General features: G+C 40.8%; 1 protein-coding gene across 1 annotated transcript in view; it reads left to right on the plus strand.

Moving 5' to 3' along the window:
• ankfn1 (ankyrin repeat and fibronectin type III domain containing 1) overlaps positions 1–18,760 on the plus strand; it is a 97,363-nt gene that overhangs the window by 59,220 nt on the left and 19,383 nt on the right. The window contains exons 9-14 of the mRNA XM_056366592.1: positions 392–602; positions 6,031–6,225; positions 8,163–8,276; positions 9,329–9,426; positions 14,953–15,043; positions 16,756–16,863. Of these exons, the coding sequence (XP_056222567.1) occupies positions 392–602; positions 6,031–6,225; positions 8,163–8,276; positions 9,329–9,426; positions 14,953–15,043; positions 16,756–16,863 (817 nt within the window). The remainder of the gene's footprint in view (positions 1–391; positions 603–6,030; positions 6,226–8,162; positions 8,277–9,328; positions 9,427–14,952; positions 15,044–16,755; positions 16,864–18,760) is intronic.

The following is an 18,760-nucleotide window of genomic DNA, read 5'->3' on the forward strand; positions in this document are numbered from 1 at the left end:
ATTAATAATCATTTGATAAAATGTCTGATCGATCATTTCCAACAACTTTGATGATTGTCTTGAGTCTGAAACCTGCTTTGTTTACCAGCTCTCAGTCTTCACTCCCATCTGTGCCGATGCATCGCTGCAGGTGTTGACGTGGTAACATCCACATTGATGGGAATGTGTATTCCGTCACCCATGCGCACGTAAATCCTCGTGCACGTGTGCGAGACAAACAAAGCGGGAACTCAGAGCCTGTTTCCTGTTCATCCGTATGATTTGTAGTTTTTCCTCAGTCTGGACCAAATGAACTGAACTACACACATGAAAGCACCAACCAGAGTTCATTATAACGGACTTGGTTATACAGCTTTGTTACCATGGTGACCGTGGCTCTTGTTTCCTCCAGACAATGCAGGGCAGTGACTGTATCTTCGAGGCAGTGGAGCAGCAGGACCTGGACGCAGTGCAGATTCTTCTGTACCAGTTCTCGGCCGAGGAGCTGGACCTGAACACGCCCAACAGCCAGGGCCTGACGCCGCTCGACATCGCCATCATGACCAACAACACGCCCATCGCCAAGCTGCTGCTGAAGGCCGGCGGCAAGGAGAGTCCGCACTGTGAGTACGCCACAGCTGGTTCTGTTGTGTAAATGCTCCACACGTCTTCTCCCACCCACACCTCTGATGGAGGGACAAACAAATGTACAGGGGAGGAGCCTTGTGGGAAACCTGGAGGCACTTTACCACCTTAGCTGAGTGTGACAGGCGTGAGGTTAGCTGATCTGTCTAAAAGTTCAAGAGACACTATCCTGGTTCTCAGACGAAGTCTCCAGAGTTGACAGAATTGACCAGGTGAGCCCTTTATAACATGAGATAGATCCACCATGTTTGATTTGGAGGAATTACATCCTTCCACTTCAGTAGAATTAGACGACGTTCAGGATGAAGAAGTCACTGGGGCTGATTCAAAGATTAGACATCAGAGGATCCTCCAGAGTGAGGCTGTAACATGACAGAGTTCGAGGAAATCTGTCATTTAATGTGTATTTTAATCCTGTAAATGTTGTGCAGAGCAGAGAGTTCTTCCCTGTGTTCAGTCCTGTCACGGAAACAAATCACATGTGATCAACTGTGTGTTAAAGTCTGAGGACAGAGTGTTTCAGCAGGTTAAAGCTCAGCTGCAGCGATGAGACATGAACTGAGTCACAGCCTGAAATCTACTACTGCTATATAAAATATATAGTCTGTACTGTGTGTGTGTGTGTGTGTGTGTGTGTGTGTGTGTGTGTGTGTGTGTGTGTGTGTTCTCTGTAGCGTGAGTGATGCTGTGGCTCAGACAGGGCCTGTGTTTGTGTCTGCTGCCCGGTCTGGGTCTCCTCTACCTGGACGTGAATGAGCCTGCTATCCCCCCCCCCACCTCCTGCAGTACCCCCACCCCACACATCACCCCCCTGCCCACACAGACACACACACGGTTTTTCCCTCCATCAGTCCCCCTGTTGTCCTCCATAAACCCTCCAAAGACAGGTGGTTCTTACCTTACTCCTGAAAACCCCCATTAGCCCCCGCTCTGTGTGTGTGTGTGTGTGTGTGCGCGTGTGTGTGTGTGTGTGTGTGTGTGTGTGCGTGTGAAACAGTGGCCACTTTACAGCGGGCCGGGCCTCCTGCGTGACTCCCCGCTGAACAGCTTTAACAAGGTTTGTCGTTTAATGGTTTAACTTTTCCAATGATGCGTGTAACGCCGGGGCAATTACAGCTAAGTGATTTATTGTGCCGCAGGGCCACGGCGGCGAGAGCTCTCCAAACAGCGGCCTGGATTCTGGGCGGCGGTACAATCCCATCCTTGTAAACAAACACAGAGTAAACACTGCTGCTGTTTTCCCTCCTGGGGCCTGCTGCTCTCTGTTTATGTCATTCCTCAAGTGCCAAGTAAATCAGTCAGCCGGAGCCTGACAGCCCTGTGTGTGTGTGTGTGTGTGTGTGTGTGTGTGTGTGTGTGTGTGTGTGTGTGTGTGTGTGTGTGTGTGTGTGTGTGTGTGTCTGAGTGTGTGTGTGTGTGTGTGTGCGCGCACATTTTACTTACAGTTAAACTTTCAGAGAAACACACTTTAAAAGCAAGAATAACATCTTTCTACAAATTCAGAAAAAACATCAAAATAAAAAAACCAAAACAACAAAATATAAAAGATAAAACTGACTAAAAACAACAAGTAGAAGTTCTAACCCTAACCCTAACCCCGAAAACATGAGGTGAGAGTCAAAGTTCTGACGTTCTAATGATTAAAGATGTTTTGATCCTGAAACAGGAAGAACAAACTCATCGTCATAATAATGACATTGATAGTAATAACAATAATAAAAATAATAATAATAATAATAAGTGGTTATTTATATAGCACCTTTCAAAACACAGTAACAAAGAGCTTTACAAGACAAGATAAAATAGAGGACGAACAATAAAAATGAATGTTAAAAAAACTGATTTAAAGATATAAGAAAAGTTGAGGTTCAGTAAAACTGAGATAAACCAGTCTATGATTAAATTAATCGATAAAATATGAAACAGGAGGATGACTTAATATAATAATATTTATTTGATTTTAGACGTTAGGAGTAGATTCTGATTTTCTTGGTTCAAATCCAACTGGGGCCCTTTGCTGCAGGTCGTCCCCTCTCTCTTCCCTAACTTTCCTCTCTCTCTCTCACTGTCTTTGTCATAATAAAGCAAAAAAAAAAAACTTCAGGTGAAACTTTTATATTTTATTCTAAACTGAAACTTTTCCAACATGTTGAAGTGGAACTTTTCTGTTACATCAGCTGTTGGTGAACGAAAATAAACTCAAAGTTAACTATAAATAAACTTTATATATAAAATCCTGTGATGTGAGCATGTGTGTGTGCGTGTGAGTTAATGTGTCTCCCTGAGCTCACCTACGTTGCCTGCGTGTTAATTTATGAGGCCCCTCGGGGCCCCTGGGGGGGGGTTGGTTTATATTTAGACCGCCCCCTCAGTCAGACAATGTGGTTCTGTGTGAGCCCCCACCCCACCCCCTCAGACACAGCAGCCTGTTAATTTACATCCTCTTCAATTAGCCGCCGTTAGCAGCTAGCCGGGCTCTGACAGGCCGAGCTGAGCAGGAAGTGACACCTGGAGGTTTAATATGGCTGCTGGCTTCAAAACTCTGTTTGTTTCTGAGAGTTTGTGGAAACTTTATTTAAAACTTCAGTGGAGAACAAAATGTTTCAAATATGAAGGAAAACTGTTTTTTAAGTCGACTTGTGTCTTTTGAATTATTGAGGTCGACTTCAGAAGTATTGAAGAAACTGATAATGATTGTAAAGAAGTTATAATGAATATTCTTATATAGACAGTTGATCATGACTCGTGTACAGTGTTGAATCAGCAGCACATAGAGCCGTAATGGGAGGTTTAAGGTTAGGTTTTGTATCGTTGTCGTTGCAAAATGTGCCAATATTAAGGGCCATCTGTGGCCCCCTTTTCCCCTTGAAGGCCCCCAACATTTGCCTGGGACCAGACATTAATCATTTGTAATCTGAGCCTCAAACATTTCACTTCTCTAACAACTGAACACTCAAGAGAAGCTGTAAACTGATTCACTCTGAGAGATGTTTCATAAAAACCAAGAATAAAACAGGAAATAAAAAAAACAATCCCGATGCTGTTAAAGACACTTGAACGTCCTCAGCACAAATTTAATTTGAATTGAAAATAAATAAATACACATTGCATGTTACATTATTTTTTGATTTGGCTTCTGTCTTTCTTCAGTGATATTTGAATTTAAGATGTTTATTTTTCTTTTTTCCCTCATAAATCATCTACAGCTGCATAGAGGATAAAAACATAAGACTTAAAACACACTGGCTGCGTCGCAGCTACGGAACGTCTTGGTTTTCATTTTGGTGCCCATGTTAAGGGGTTAGAGCGACACACTCGCCTCGCAGCTGCATCACATGATCTAGATCGAAGTTCCCAACCTTTTCCAACTCACGGCCACTTGAAATTCTCAAAAATGATGGATGTGATCTGTTAGACTGAGATAGAAAACAAGTATATGATGCAGTCCGCCTGGCGACAACATTAAAGTTTCTGTGATTGGCTTATCATAGTGATTGGTCTTAATAAGAGAAAAAAACAATGTTTTAAGCATTTTTAATTCAATTAATTTGAAAACTTTTAAAAACTTTAAACTTAAAGTTTTCTGTTTTACAAATGATTTGTGGCCCACTTGCAATACCTTTGCCTGTGAACCCTGGCATGTCTATTTGTCTACATGTCAGTCGGAGAAAAGACCTGATGATGTCATAGTGACATCATACCAGCAACATACCATAAAACTGACTCCTACGCTATAGTTTCTATGTCTAGACTGAATCTGAACACACAGATTCAGACATGATAAAATATATAGATATATTTTTTAACCATTTTAGCAGCTGCCTGTGGAGACAGAGACATTTTACTGACATTTTCTGTCAAAAATAAATCAGTAATTAATTTATGATGAAAAGAAATCCAACAATATAGTAACCTGCAAATTCTATGTAGAGTGTTAGAGCTGCAGCAGGTGTGAACACACAACCCAGGCAGAGTGATCCCAGTGTAAAGTGAGAACTTCATCAATACACCAATCAACCACGTCAGCTACCATCATCATTCACCATTCATTGTGTCTGCAGAGAATGACACTGATTTAATACGTCTCAGATCACACACACAGATCGTTTTTCTCTCATCATCATCATCATCATCAGAGATGTGTTGCAGCCGCACACACTCTGAGTGTGCGTGTGTGTGTGTGTGTGTGTGTGTGTGTGTGAGATTGTGTGTGTGTGTGTGTGTGTGTGAGTGAGTGAGTGAGTGAGTGAATGAGGGTGTTGTTGTGTGCTGCTGTTTGTGTGTTTATGCTGCTATCACGGGCCATGACTAAGAACTGGACCGGAGAGAGAGTGAGTGAGCATGCAGTAAAGCAGCAGTGTTTGTTGAGTTGGGTAACAGACAGATGTGGAGGAACACACACAGAGACGACTTAATACCTGTCCTGTGTTCCTTTGTTTACCTCCTCATGTCGTTTCCATGACGACAAGCTCACACACGTTAGATCATTTGATACACTCACAGTCTGAATGAAGAGAGGAGCATGAGGCTGCATGATGCTACTGATGACACCGCAAAACCTGTTCCTGTGTGTGTGTGTGTGTGTGTGTGTGTGTGTGTGTGTGTGTAGACACAGATAAGACACTGAAAATACATTTAGGGCTGAACAATATGCAAAACAATCATTTCAGTGTGAATGGACATTTTTCATTTTCGCTAAACAAAATATAAAAGTGATTTTTTTTCTCCTGGTTTCCATCAATCGGACATTTTTAGTTTTATCTGCCTCCACTCTGATACAGTACAGGTGAATTAAATTTAGTGTTTGATGTAACAGCATTTAAAAACAATTTAAATGTAAATGTTCACCATGATCTTTGTGCAGAAACAGTTCCCTGTGTGACGGGGGTAAAGGACTGTGTTTTAGAACAGACTGCCTCCCTCATCCCTCCTCCCTCCCCTCACTGACTCCCCTCTCATGGATGTCCAGTGTTGGTCCTTTTATGGTCACATGTTTCCATCTTTTCGGCCTTGATAAGTTCTTCTCTTGAGCTCTCACATGGATGCTGCAGCATCTCCTTTTGTCTGCTGTAAAAAAACAGACTCGGCCTCGGCCCCTGGCGGCTTTCATGGAGCTGAATCTGCAGCTTTGACTCCCCCACAAACTCATTTTTCCTCTAACAAGAGACACGACTCGACATCCAGCCCACGAGGAAGCTCAGAGGAGGAGGAGGGTCCTCTGTGTCTTCAGTCTGTTTTCTCTCAAACCTCACACAAACATCATGTGTAGAAACCACATCTTAAACAAAGACGTCTCTATTTCATTTATTCTGGATTTAATCTGGATCTGAGACAGTGGAAATGACAAATGTAAACGTGGCATTGGTCTGACAGGCTCCTGGTTGTGTGTGTGTGTGTATGTTGTAGTCGTGAGCGTGGAGTGTCGGGAGGCCCACCTGAGCTCCCTGGTGGTGGAGGCGGAGCGGCGGGCGGCGGACCTGGCGGCTCAGGCTCAGAGAGACGGCCTCTCTTTGGAGGCCTGCCACAAGGACAAACAGCTGAGAGCCTGGGAGTGGAGGAGCAAGCTGTACAAACGCATGAAGACAGGCTTCCAGCACGCACGTGAGCACGCTCATTCAATCATTTAACCATTCAACCATTCAACCTTTATTTAAACAGAGAAATCACACTGATGTCAGACAGGGGAGTCCTGAAACCTGGTGACAGCGTGTGAAGCTCAGATAAGATGAACCTTCTGTTATCAGTGGAATTACAGGTGACCTCTGAACTGGACTTTCATTACATATTGACCTCTGCCCCGTTTTTCCTGAAGGTCACATTTACATCTGTTCACATTCACTCATTCAGGCATTAATCAGATGAGGCACAATCCAAACCACAGCAGGTCAGATTCCAACTGACACCAGACCATTAATGATGTTAGGGGGGTAGAAACTGTCAGAGGAGGAAGGTGCGGAGGGATTAAGGTCTCCAGCTAAGATCTCTCACTTCACAGTGATGGTAGGATGAGTTCACTGACCGTTGTGAATGACAAAGTTTGTAAAAGGTGTTTCCTTTGACATTTCCAGTGGTGGAGGAGGTTTCCAGATGGTGGTTTAAATTACTAACTCTCCGGCTCTGCAGATTTTTATTTTCTTTTTTCAGTAATTACAAATAATTTTGGGGATTTCACATTCTTTATTCATATATTTATTTTGAAGCAGTGATAAATACTCCTATCAGACTGCGAGTGTTTTATTTACCTACATATTTTGGCTCCTGGAGTTTGAACAATCCGATATCTTTATATTTTTAGCATGTTTAAATTTGACAGGTCCATTTGTTTAAATGTCGTCTCGTTTGCTCTGCCTGGATCAGCTGGACATGAATTGAATGCTGACACAGACTGAGTGTGATCACATATAAAAGTGAAGAGAAGCTCCTGTGATGATTTTTCTGCACAGAAGATCATCACTGTAATGAAGTGAGAGATGATTGGGGTTCTTTGTTATGAGTTCTGCGGCTCAGTGAGACTCACATCAGGAATCTGTGGCCTTATCACATTATCATCATTATACCTGATGAAACCTGCTGCTGCACTTTGTTAGATTTCATTGCACTGTTTTAATTTCACATCTCCATCCTCACTCACTTCATCTCAGAATAATATGATATACTTTAGAGACTCAAGTCTCTGGTTGGATTTAGTGACTTAACAGTGGTCTATTCATTCATTTAGAAGGAAGCAGAAATAAAACAACAAAATAAGAAAAAAAATGCAAGTCAGAAGTCCTGTAACTAGAAACACAAAACGAAATGTCTTTCCTTCATTAGTTTAATCATTCAGTGAGCAGCACCTGAGGCCACAGCCTCTGTTTGTCACTGCTGGCATTTATTGTAACACACAGATGCAAATAGAGACACAACACAGCCACAAAGAGACACAACACAGCCACAAAGAGACACAACACAGCCACAAAGAGACACAACACAGCCACAAAGAGACACAACACAACCACAACTGGACACAACACAGCCACAAAGAGACACAACACAACCACAACTGGACACAACACAGCCACAAAGAGATACAACACAACCACAAAGAGACACAACACAACCACAACTGGACACAACACAGCCACAAAGAGATACAACACAGCCACAAAGAGACTCAAAATGACTAAATACAAATGGGGGGGGGGGCAGGGGCCCATTGTCTGATAATCTCATAAGGTGGAGGAGGAGGAGGGATTATGGGAAATCAAGCCGCGATTCAACATTTTCCTTCCCCCTCCTCAGGATTAAGACCCATCACTTGGTTTAGTGCCTCTCCTCTCAGCAGAGCGTTTCATTCAGTGGCTGCTGGAGGTGAAACGACTCAGAGGTTTCCCAAGTGAAGGTTAAAGACCTCAGATCAACTGATCACCTTTGTTTGACTCATTACCAAAGAATAACCAGTAACCAGAGTGGCAGGTGAAGCAAAGAGCGCCACTTACAGGAACTCACTATCTAAAGATGATAAGACACCTTCTCATTTTGTTGATGCCCCTGCTCAGGTGCCCCAGAGGCCCCATCTATGGTTCGTCTGAGCGTGAGCAGTAGCACCACGCTGACCATCACCTTTCAAGAGCCACAGTGTCTCAACTCAACTGTGGTCACCAAATACAAAGGTGAGCACACACACACACACACATACACACACACACACACACACACACACACACACACACACACACACACTATGACATCATACAATAGATTAAATGTACTAAGATTGAAAATATAAAAATAAAATCAACTGAGACATATGAAGATTTTTCATATGAAACTGTTGCTGCCACAGTGGAGGTCATTAATAGAAACATCGGCTCACCCATACGCAAATATAATATATGTTCATATATTATATTATATTATTATATATACATGTATGTAAAAAATTATATATGAAACCTGTTAGAAATTGGAACAATTTCATATATTGACACATATACATGTATATGCATTATGTATATATGCTTATATTGTAGACATATGTTAGATAAATATATCCATCTGAAAGCCTGTGCATATATATATATATATATATATATATATATATATATATATATAAATATATGTTGATATTATTATAAGTAGACTCCAAAAAAGACACTTTCCCAGAATGTGAAGTTAGACATGTTTAAAATTAATAAGAAATTTATAAGAAAAATATATGAGCGTATAGAATTTTTATATACATGTTGTTTTTAATGAACTTGCATAAATAGATACAATATATAACATAAATTTACATAGAGTGTTCTACATAAAATTTCATCACATCATGATATTTGTAATATATGTACATTGTCATATTTTACTATGGGTATTTCATATATGTTATGAACTTATATCTTCATATATCCAGAGGATGTATATATGTGATAATGACATATCACCTTATAGGTGACATATATGGCAACTATTACATTTCTGTATGGGCAGGTAGACTGCTGGTTCACAGGTGTGTGTTTCACAACAGACAGAAAGACACAGAGACAATTACAGACGCCTCGAGGACACAAGCTGAGCAGTGAGAAGGTTGATTTCCTCGTCTGAGGAGGAACTATTGATTTGTAATCAAAAGAGAAGCTGGACGTTCACTGTTGATGCATTGTGGGTACTTAACCACCTGTGTGTGTGTGTGTGTGTGTGTGTGTGTGTGTGTGTGTGTGTGTAGCGGAGTGGAGCTGCCTGAAGGATTTCTCTCTGCTCGCTGGAGAGATGGTGTTGGATAATCTGCAGACCCTCAAATGCACCATCAGTGGCCTCACCACGGTAACGACTGCATCCGTCCTCCTCTGTCTCTCTGTCTCTGCTCAGACTGAAAAAGTCTTCTTACCACAGGCTGTAAATAAAGATGGACGTAGCCTCTGTGGCGACACCCACAGGTTTCTGAAGCTCCGTCAACGCCATCTTGGCAGTACCTGACTCCACCCCTAACTCCCAGCTTGTCCAAAAATGGTCAAAGAGGAGGGGCAGGTGTGGGGCCGGTTTAATAACTAAGCTAACAAGACAAGAATGGTGAGCACAGACAGATACCTGCTAATTAATGATAATGTATAAATACTATAAAATTTTACTGGCTCAATTAGCTGAGGTGACGCTGAGCAGACAGCTAGCTAACTGTGACGGCATCCACCTGTCACTCAAAGAGGCCACACCCTCAATTATGCATAACTTTAAGCCTTAATAAAATGTAAACAGGTGAGTTACAATTGTCATGAAGGAGGAAATTAGTCATAGAGACCAGAACTGTTTTTTGTACCAGGCTGTAAAAATGTTTATTTCTGCTGTAAAGTTGGACATTTTAACATGTGAGTCTATGGGGAGTGACTCACTTGTATTTCACCGAGTTCTATCTCTGTGTGAGTGAGTTTTAATCCTGGTTTACAGGAGTGTGGATAGGATGATTTGTGATTGGCTCTCCCACTGACAGCAGCTGACAGGACACTTCCTCGTGTCCTGATGTGTGATCCTGTCTTTCCTGATTCTTTGTGACTTTGCCGTGTGTTTGTTGAGTGGCATCAATGACATTTGAAGAGTGTGCAGTGTGGTGGAGGCTGTCAAGCATTATGTATTCTGCTCATCACTGTCTGCCACATAACTGTGGTGCATCTGCTGTTTGCCATTTAGAGCAGCATGCAGTGTTCAGACACTTCCACATCAACAGCATGTAGAGAAGAAAATGCTGGCTGCCTGAAAGGGCGAAGCACACTGTGGGCCTATAAGTAGTCGAGCCAATACATGGACTTCAGCCCTGAGCCAGAATCAACTTCTCAAACTTCATTGTGAACAGTGCTGATTTACATACTGTATTCATTATGCAACAGTCACTGAGACAGATTTAAAGACCACTGTCAGGGAAGGATCACTAAACAGGCCAGAGCCTCTGTTTGAAGTGAGTCAGTCAGACTCAATCAAAGACACATAAACTGACCACAAAGAGACACAAAAGAGATGAAAATGGCTACACAGAATGATGAAACGACGACAAAAAGGACAACCACAAATAGACAAAAAACAACCACAAAGAGAATTAAAACAATCACAAAGAGACTCGCACCAATCACAGAGACTTAAAACAATTACAAAGAGACTTAAAATAACCACAAAGATACTCACACTAACCACAAAACCACTAACAACAACCACAAAGAGACACTCTTTCAGTCTGGGAGTCTTGCTCTATAGGAGGTATTGTGGAGCCTTTCACGTATTTGCCCAGGGGCCCATTGTGTCATGATCCATCCATGAGCTCAGGGCTTGGTCGAGGTCCCAGTCTAGGCCTCAAACTAAAGATTGTATTTATTTTATACAATGAACCTTTTAAACTTTTATATACTTGACAATATACAATGTGTGTAGCAGCAGCTTCTTCGATCAGGATAAGATCAATAAAGTTTTCATCAGATGAAAGCATGCACAGAGCCAAAGCAGCTTCATTTACGTGGTCCAAACTGTGGTCATGATATGAAACAGGCTGCAGACTGATGACAAACCAGCCTCTCAAGGCTTTGAGTGTTACTGCAGCAGAATAAAACAGTTTAACAGTTTGTGTTGATATGCCTCTTGTGTGTCTCCAGAGTGTATTTCAGACCCACACCTTGTTTCATAAGTCTTCCAGCAGTTTGAATAAGCAGTCGATTTACTGTTGTGTAAAAACCAGAATAGAAATCTGACGAGGTGAGACCTTGAACTTTTCTGTCTACATACTTTGGGTATTACACTGTAAGTGTACAGAGCTTTTAACAGTTTTGGTTTCATAAGTTTGAGTTCTTTCATCAACTGACTGATGCTGAAGTTTCTCCTGTAAATACAACTTCATTAAACCAATTAATACATGTCATCAGGATAGAAGAGACAAAGATCTGAAACACTGCAGAAATATTTAAAGCTCCATATTTTCCTCTTCTTCTGTGTTTCATTGGAAGCGTTGATCCAGTGGACTTCCGGTTGTAATGTAGGGACATGTCGAACAAGAGAGGGCTCCCAGGCTACTTTCTGTTGTGTTCTAGTTTAACAAAGCTTTTTCTTTGAATCATCGACCTAATGGTTCCAGCTAGATTAAATTTTGACTTTTACGTGCAAAATAAATAATTCCAAGAGTAACAAAGAAGAAGAAGCTATGACAACTGCACTTACTTCCATCGACCAATTGTCCAAAACAGAGGACCACACTAAGCACTAAGGGAGGATGTTTCTTTCCTGATCCAAGAATCCATTAAAGCACTCCAGGCCTCACTGGACTCCCTACAGACAACAGTGAACTCTTTTCAGAACCAACTCACCTATATGGAATCTGTAGCAGGTGAAAACTTTGAACATCTATCAGTAGCGGAGTTCACCATCAGAACACTCCAAACCCAAAACCAGTCCCTTTCAGACCAGTTTGGTGACCTCGAAAATCGATCGCAGAGAGCCAATCTTTGTGTATTGAATATTCCTGAAGGCAGCAAAAACAGTAAAGACCTGATTAAGTTCATGTCAGAGATGTTGATACAGGTGAGAAGTTTTATGGCCAGAGGATTGGTAAAGAATAGGAACGCGTGCTTCTGCCTTGGACTCAGCTTGAAGACGGTAACATTAAACTATCTGAACTGACTTGAAAATGTGTTTGTTCAACCATCTCTGACTTTATTCTGTCAGCACCTTTTGGACTCTAGGCATGACCACTCTTGCTGACATTATCGCCAATCTAATTTATAAACACTAGCCTACCCATTTTACAAATATAGTCTATTTGTTGCTGCCATATATGTTTTCACACATATGGTATATTGGCTGTACAGTCATTTCGCAGATGTAGTGCTCAACTGTCGCCTTTGTACTCAGTACTATTATTTATACCTGAGTGTTATAAGCTTTCAGTATACATTAGGCCACTGGGAGCCTTCTTGGGTAAGTGAGGATGTACTACCAGAAGTTTATGGAAATAGTATCCAGCCTGCAGCTTCCCTCAGTGAGAGGTACAAGTATAGGCCTAGTATTAGTTCCACTTGTGTTCGGGATGTGGGATAGGTATATGGGAAGGGACACCTCTAGAACTTTGCTGCTCGTATTTTCCTTTGTTCTTTTGAGAGAGATTATTCATGAAGCCGTGCCCTTAGTTACAACCATTTTGCTTCTTTATTTTTACTCTCACCATTATTATATTCATTTTGGTTCAACATTATAGGGAGTATTAATGCAGTAAAAGGTGATGTTCAATTCATCAGCGGGAATGTAAAAACTAAACGGGCCTGTAAAGAGAGCTAGGGTATTTCATCATCTTAAATATTTAAAATCTATATTGCATTTCTCCAAGAAACTCACCTGTTGGTGAAAGATCAAGTCAGACTTAGAAAACCTGCAACCAGCATCACCTTGGATCCGCAGGATCGATTTGTTGTTTGGGCTCCTTTTTGTTTTGGTCAGTGTTTATGCCCCTAATTGGGACGATGATAAATCATAAAGAATATTATTTATTTATATATTATTTATATACCAGAGTTAAACTCACAGCAACTTAATCTCGGCGTGACCTAAACTGTGTAATAAATCCAATATTGGACCATTCTAATCCTAAATCTACAACTTCTTCAAAAATGGCAGAGTCGCTTTCAGCTTTTATGGATCAAGTAGGGGGTGTAGACCCCTGGCGTTCTTTATTTCCACAAAGCTAATCCTTCTCCTTCTTTTCTCCAGTACACCATTCATATAGTAGACTATTTCTTTATTGATAGAACTCTTCTTCCCTGTGTCACAAGAACTGAATCTCTAACTATAATCGAATCAGATCATGCCCCTGTGTTGCTAGATCTTACATTCCCTCCTCAGTTGGAACGCCCTCCTTGGAAACTAAGCAAAACTTTACTGGCTGAAAATGCCTTTTGTGAATTAATATGCAAGAAAATTGATGACTTAATAGAATTTAACAAAAAAGTTTATATTTCCTCTTCACTCCTCTGGGAAACATTAAAAGTTGTAATCAGGGGTGAAATCAAGTCATACTCAGAGAGACTTAAACAAAAACAGCTCATTAAATCAATAACCACAGTGGATGCTCAATACTCTACCTCCCCCTCTCCAGAACTCTATAAAAGGAAGCTAGATCTCCAAACTCAGTACAACTTGTTATCAACTGATAAGACAGAATGAATTTTGTTAAAGTCACATGGTTATGTCTACGAATACGGCGAAAAAGCTGGTCGTCTTATGGCACACCATCTTAAGGTCTGATCAGTTCCTCAACAAATCCCAGAAATAACGAAACCAAATGGTGAACTTACTATTGATCCAGGGTAAATCAGTGAAACATTTGCTGCGTATTACTCAAACCGATATACTTCAGAAATAACAAACGACAGAACTGACATGGAACATTTCTTCATCAATCTACAGGCACCTTCTAGAAATTTGGTACATTCTCTAGGTACAAACTTAACTTTAGTAAAAGTGAATGTTACCCTGTTAACAAGCTCTTCAAATACAGGATATTGCTTTACCATTCCAAATGTGTAGGAATGGCTTCAAATACTTGGGCCTCAATATTACAAGAGATATGCAGAGTCTTTTTCAGGAAAACTTCTCTCCTCTCTTTGAGGAAGTTAAAATGTATTTAAAGAAATGGAAAACACTTCACCTGTCCCTAGCAGGAAGGGTGAACTGTATTAAAATGAATGTGCTCCCCGTATTCCTGTATTTGTTTCAACATATCCCATCCTTCCTTATTCTTACTTCAAATCTATCGGCAAAGCTTTCTCTACATTCATATGGAATGGCTTAGCTCTACCAAATCATTGCTACTATTATTGGGCTGCAAATATAAAAAAGATCATTCATTGTCTTCATACTCCCGATACAAACCGGTGCCACTTAAAAGCCGTATCTTGTATTTCAACATACCTTTCACTTCCTGTCTTCCCCTTTCTATCTCACACTTACACTTTTGTTACTAACAATCCAGTCGTCACAGTTGGATGGTGGGTCCAGGTGGGTCATGGCTTAGATAGGTGACTGCTTTGTTGTGACATCACAAAGTTCCAGAAGTCCTGACGGCTGGTTTTAAGGCTCAGTGTCTGAATACAGGCTGTGTGCATTTCTCTGTGGACTGAGGCTTTGATACTTTCACAGTATTAATATAGAACCTAGACCTGATGTATAATCAAACAACACATGGACATCTACCTTTATACAATATGGACCTTTAAGAAAATCTACTTCCCTGCTTTTATTTTGCATCAATCAGTTTCTCTCTTCGTCTTCTCAGTAAAAAACCTCTGAAATGGTGTGTTTTATTAATATTATCTTTTTACATTTCAGGGTCGGCTCTACTTCGTTCGAGTGTCGGCCTATAACATGAAGGGCTGGGGTCCACCCGCCTCCTCCCTCCCTCCATCTGCTGCTCCTTCCAGTGAGTTGCTTGTTTTTCCTCCTCTTCCTCACTAACTCTTCCTCATACTTAAAGCCGTCACTGTTGTAAACATTTGCTGCATTAATTAGATTAAAAAAAAACATGTTTTCTTCCTCCATGAATCGGCTCGTATTCCAGTATCTTTCTCTACGCCTTCGACTCTCAACCCTTTTTGGCTTCTGACCTTTTAAAGTGAAGCAGCGTCTCCTCACAGCCCCAGTCAACACTTATCACTCATTTATTTAGAATTGTATACTTTGTACTCCATATATTTTTTTGTGCAAATTTCAAATGCACATAGACACAGAGGAGATCCAGACAGTCAGCGATCTTGTCCTACCTGAGCCCTGATGGTTCAGGTGACGAATTAGACTTCAACTTTATTATTATTATCCCGAAGGAAATTTTGTTTGCAGCAGGCATCATGAACACATCAACATTCAAAATACATTTACAATAATAACATCACATACAGAATGCAATAACTCCGGGAGTGGTCAGCTCATTAAAGAATGGGGACATTCTTACCACCTTAAACCAACAATATCTGAATGGCAAGCAATACTGTAAGCTGGGCTTGCTGCAACCCGTTCACCTTACCAGCCACTTTAACAAGCTTTGACAGTCTATTTTTACTGGACAGAGTGAGGAAACCAAACCAAGCCACAAAACAATAAGTAAGAGCAGATTCAATGAATCATTAATAGAACAAGGACATGAGAACATTGGACACTTTAAATGAGTTCAGTTTGCTTAAAAAAAAAGAAGCGCTGCTGGACCTTTTTGCAGACAGCATCAGTGTTGGATTCAAAGCTCAGTTTGTTATCAATATAACTCCAAAGCATTTATACTCTGGTACAATCTCCACCTCTTTATCCTGGATGATAGTAAGAGTTATATTGCTGGGTTGGGATTTTCTAAAATCAACAATCATGTCCTTAGTCTTTGACAGGTTTATTGACAGTAAAGAATCCACCACAGGACCGTGCTCATTCTCCTTATCATGACAGGCTAGAGCGGATCTGGTCGTCAGTAGTAAACACTGAGTCAGTTGTGAATATCTGAACGTTCCGTGCTGCGTTCAGGGCCTCAGGTCGGGAACATTGGTTTCATCTCTCCGTCACGACTCTCTTTTTCTCTGCTCACACGAGTGCTTCAGCCTTGAGCTGTGCATTTGTGTGGTTTGTGCCTGTTTCACAAATTTTGTCTGGCTTTGTGTGTGTGTGTGTGTCTGTGTCTGTGTCTGTGTCTGTGTGTGTGTGTGTGTGTGTGTGTGTGGGTGTGTGTGTGTGTGTGTGTGTGTGTGTGTGTGTGTGTGTGTGTGTATGTGTGTGTGTATGTGCATATGTCAGAAGCAGAGAAGGACAGAGTGTGTGGGTGTTAGCTTTTAAAGAGGCAGAGAGAGAGAACAGAGAGTGAGAGCACGACTACAGCTCTAACACACTTTCAGTGTGACATCATCATGTCTCAGTGTCTCAGTGTCTGTCCTGTCTGTCCTCTCAGTGTCTGTACTCTCAGTGTCTGTCCTCTCAGTGTCTGTACTCTTAGTGTCTGTTGTGTCTGTCCTCTCAGTTTCTGTCCTCTCAGTGTCTGTCCTCTCAGTGTCTGTACTCTTAGTGTCTGTTGTGTCTGTCCTCTCAGTGTTTGTCCTCTTAGTGTTTGTCCTCTCAGTGTCTGTCCTCTCAGTGTCTGTCCTCTGGTTGTCTTCTCAGATTGGAGGGAGAGTGATGGTCGGGAGCCCAGGAGGCGGGGCCACATCGAGGCCATGGAGCGTCTGCTGCAGCAGGTCCGAGCCACCCACACACACTACTGCTGCGGAGGTGAGTGTCTCTAAATGTCCTCCACCTCAGTGTGTCTCCAGGTGTTTGCTGCAGATGTAAAAACAGTGGTGTGAAGCCTTAAGTGTCTCTAAAGTCAGAAATCCGAGAGTTTTTTTAGTTTGATTTTCTGAGATTTCTTTTCACGTGGCCATAATCCTCTTCCATAACATACCACCACGAGAACGTAATTCTGTGTAACCAAGTTATTTTGAACCTAAACTGAACTGAACCGTGTCATTCAACTCTTTCATTAGTCTCATAGAAACAGACTTGAAATAAAAATGATTAATACACAACACATGACAACTCATGAGTGACAGCAGAACTTCATCACCTCACCCGGTCATGTACGGTTAAAGCTGAGTCGTATAATTTGTTGGAGACTTTCTGAAACCACTCCGGTCCTTGAAGCAGTCTCTTTCAGTCTTACAGAAGTGTCATCAGTTTTCCTCACCTATAGATCGATGGTGTATTTTATCATTTCAGTTGGAGCCTCGTTAGAAACACTCAGCAGCTGAAGCAGCAGCGTTCACACACACGGCTGGAGTGATAAAAGCATCGACCCTCCACTCTTAGCTTCACTTTCACTGTTTTCTTTGCACAAGTGGTGGAGAGCAGTAAAGAATAAAGAGTTATAACCCATATGTGAATGCAATATATGTACATATATTGAATTTCCATATATGAAATATTCATTTTTATTTTATATGGGTACAACTTTACAATAACACTACCCTTATAAAGGATTTATGAATGGTTTATAATGAAGTTATTAATTCAGTTATTAATTAACACTTTATAAATCATAAATAAACAATTATAAACAAGATATAACACAGTTTTCATATATTGATGCAAGCTCACTTTTTGCTAAGATCAAGTTAATGCTTACCACTCATTAAACTTACTAATGAGTTACTACCATTTATAACTGGTAAAAGGAGCCTTAATGTAACTGATTAATTATTGGTGATTGGTGTTTTACACTTTACAATAAGGCTTCCTTTTATCAGTTTTAAATGTTTGTAACTACCCAAGTCCCAAAGAAGATACCAACCAGAAAAAAGCATTTCAATTTTAATATCCACTCTGCAGAACAATCCAACAAACAATTCAGCAGCATGAATTATAATATATATAAATTATAACTTATACAATTATGTGATGAAGCAGCAGGTACAAACGCTGGATGAAAGCTCAGTAACTAATGAGTTAGGAGGCTCCACAGTACAGATACATGTGGGATCACTATTTGGCCTAAACAAGTCACTGTTGCTGTTTTTATCTAATGTATTATAACAATTTATAAATGATTTATGAAGCGTTAACAAGCTACTTAATAAACTAGTTATAAACTTTCATTTCAACATTCATAAATCCTTTAAAAGAGTAGACTTCTTGTAAAGTGGTACCTATCTTGCCTATACAAATATATACATTTATGTATGTATGCTTATATTGTAAACATATGTTACATAAATATATATCCATCCCACAGCCTGTCAGTATATGTTGATACAGTAGCAAGAAAAAAGTATGTGAACCCTTTGGAATGACCTGGTTTTCTGCGCTGACTGTCATGAAATATGATCTGATCTTCATCTAAATCGCAAATGTAGACAAACACAGTGTCTCTAAACTAATATAACACAAGCAGATACAATCCGGTGTCTTTATTGAACACAGCCATTAAACATCCACAGTGCTGGTGGAAAACGTAGGTGAACCATCAGATTTAATAACTGGTTGAACCTCATTTGGCTTCATTAACCTCAAACAAGCTTCCAGTAGCTGCTGATCAGACTGGTACGTATCCAGGAGGAAGGTCACATTAAGGTCTGGCCTCTGACTGGACCACTGCAGAAGGTGGATTTTCTTTGTCTGAAGTCGTTGTGTA

This window comes from Seriola aureovittata, chromosome 21 (genome assembly GCF_021018895.1).
Source record: "Seriola aureovittata isolate HTS-2021-v1 ecotype China chromosome 21, ASM2101889v1, whole genome shotgun sequence".
Classification (NCBI taxonomy): Eukaryota; Metazoa; Chordata; class Actinopteri; order Carangiformes; family Carangidae; genus Seriola; species Seriola aureovittata.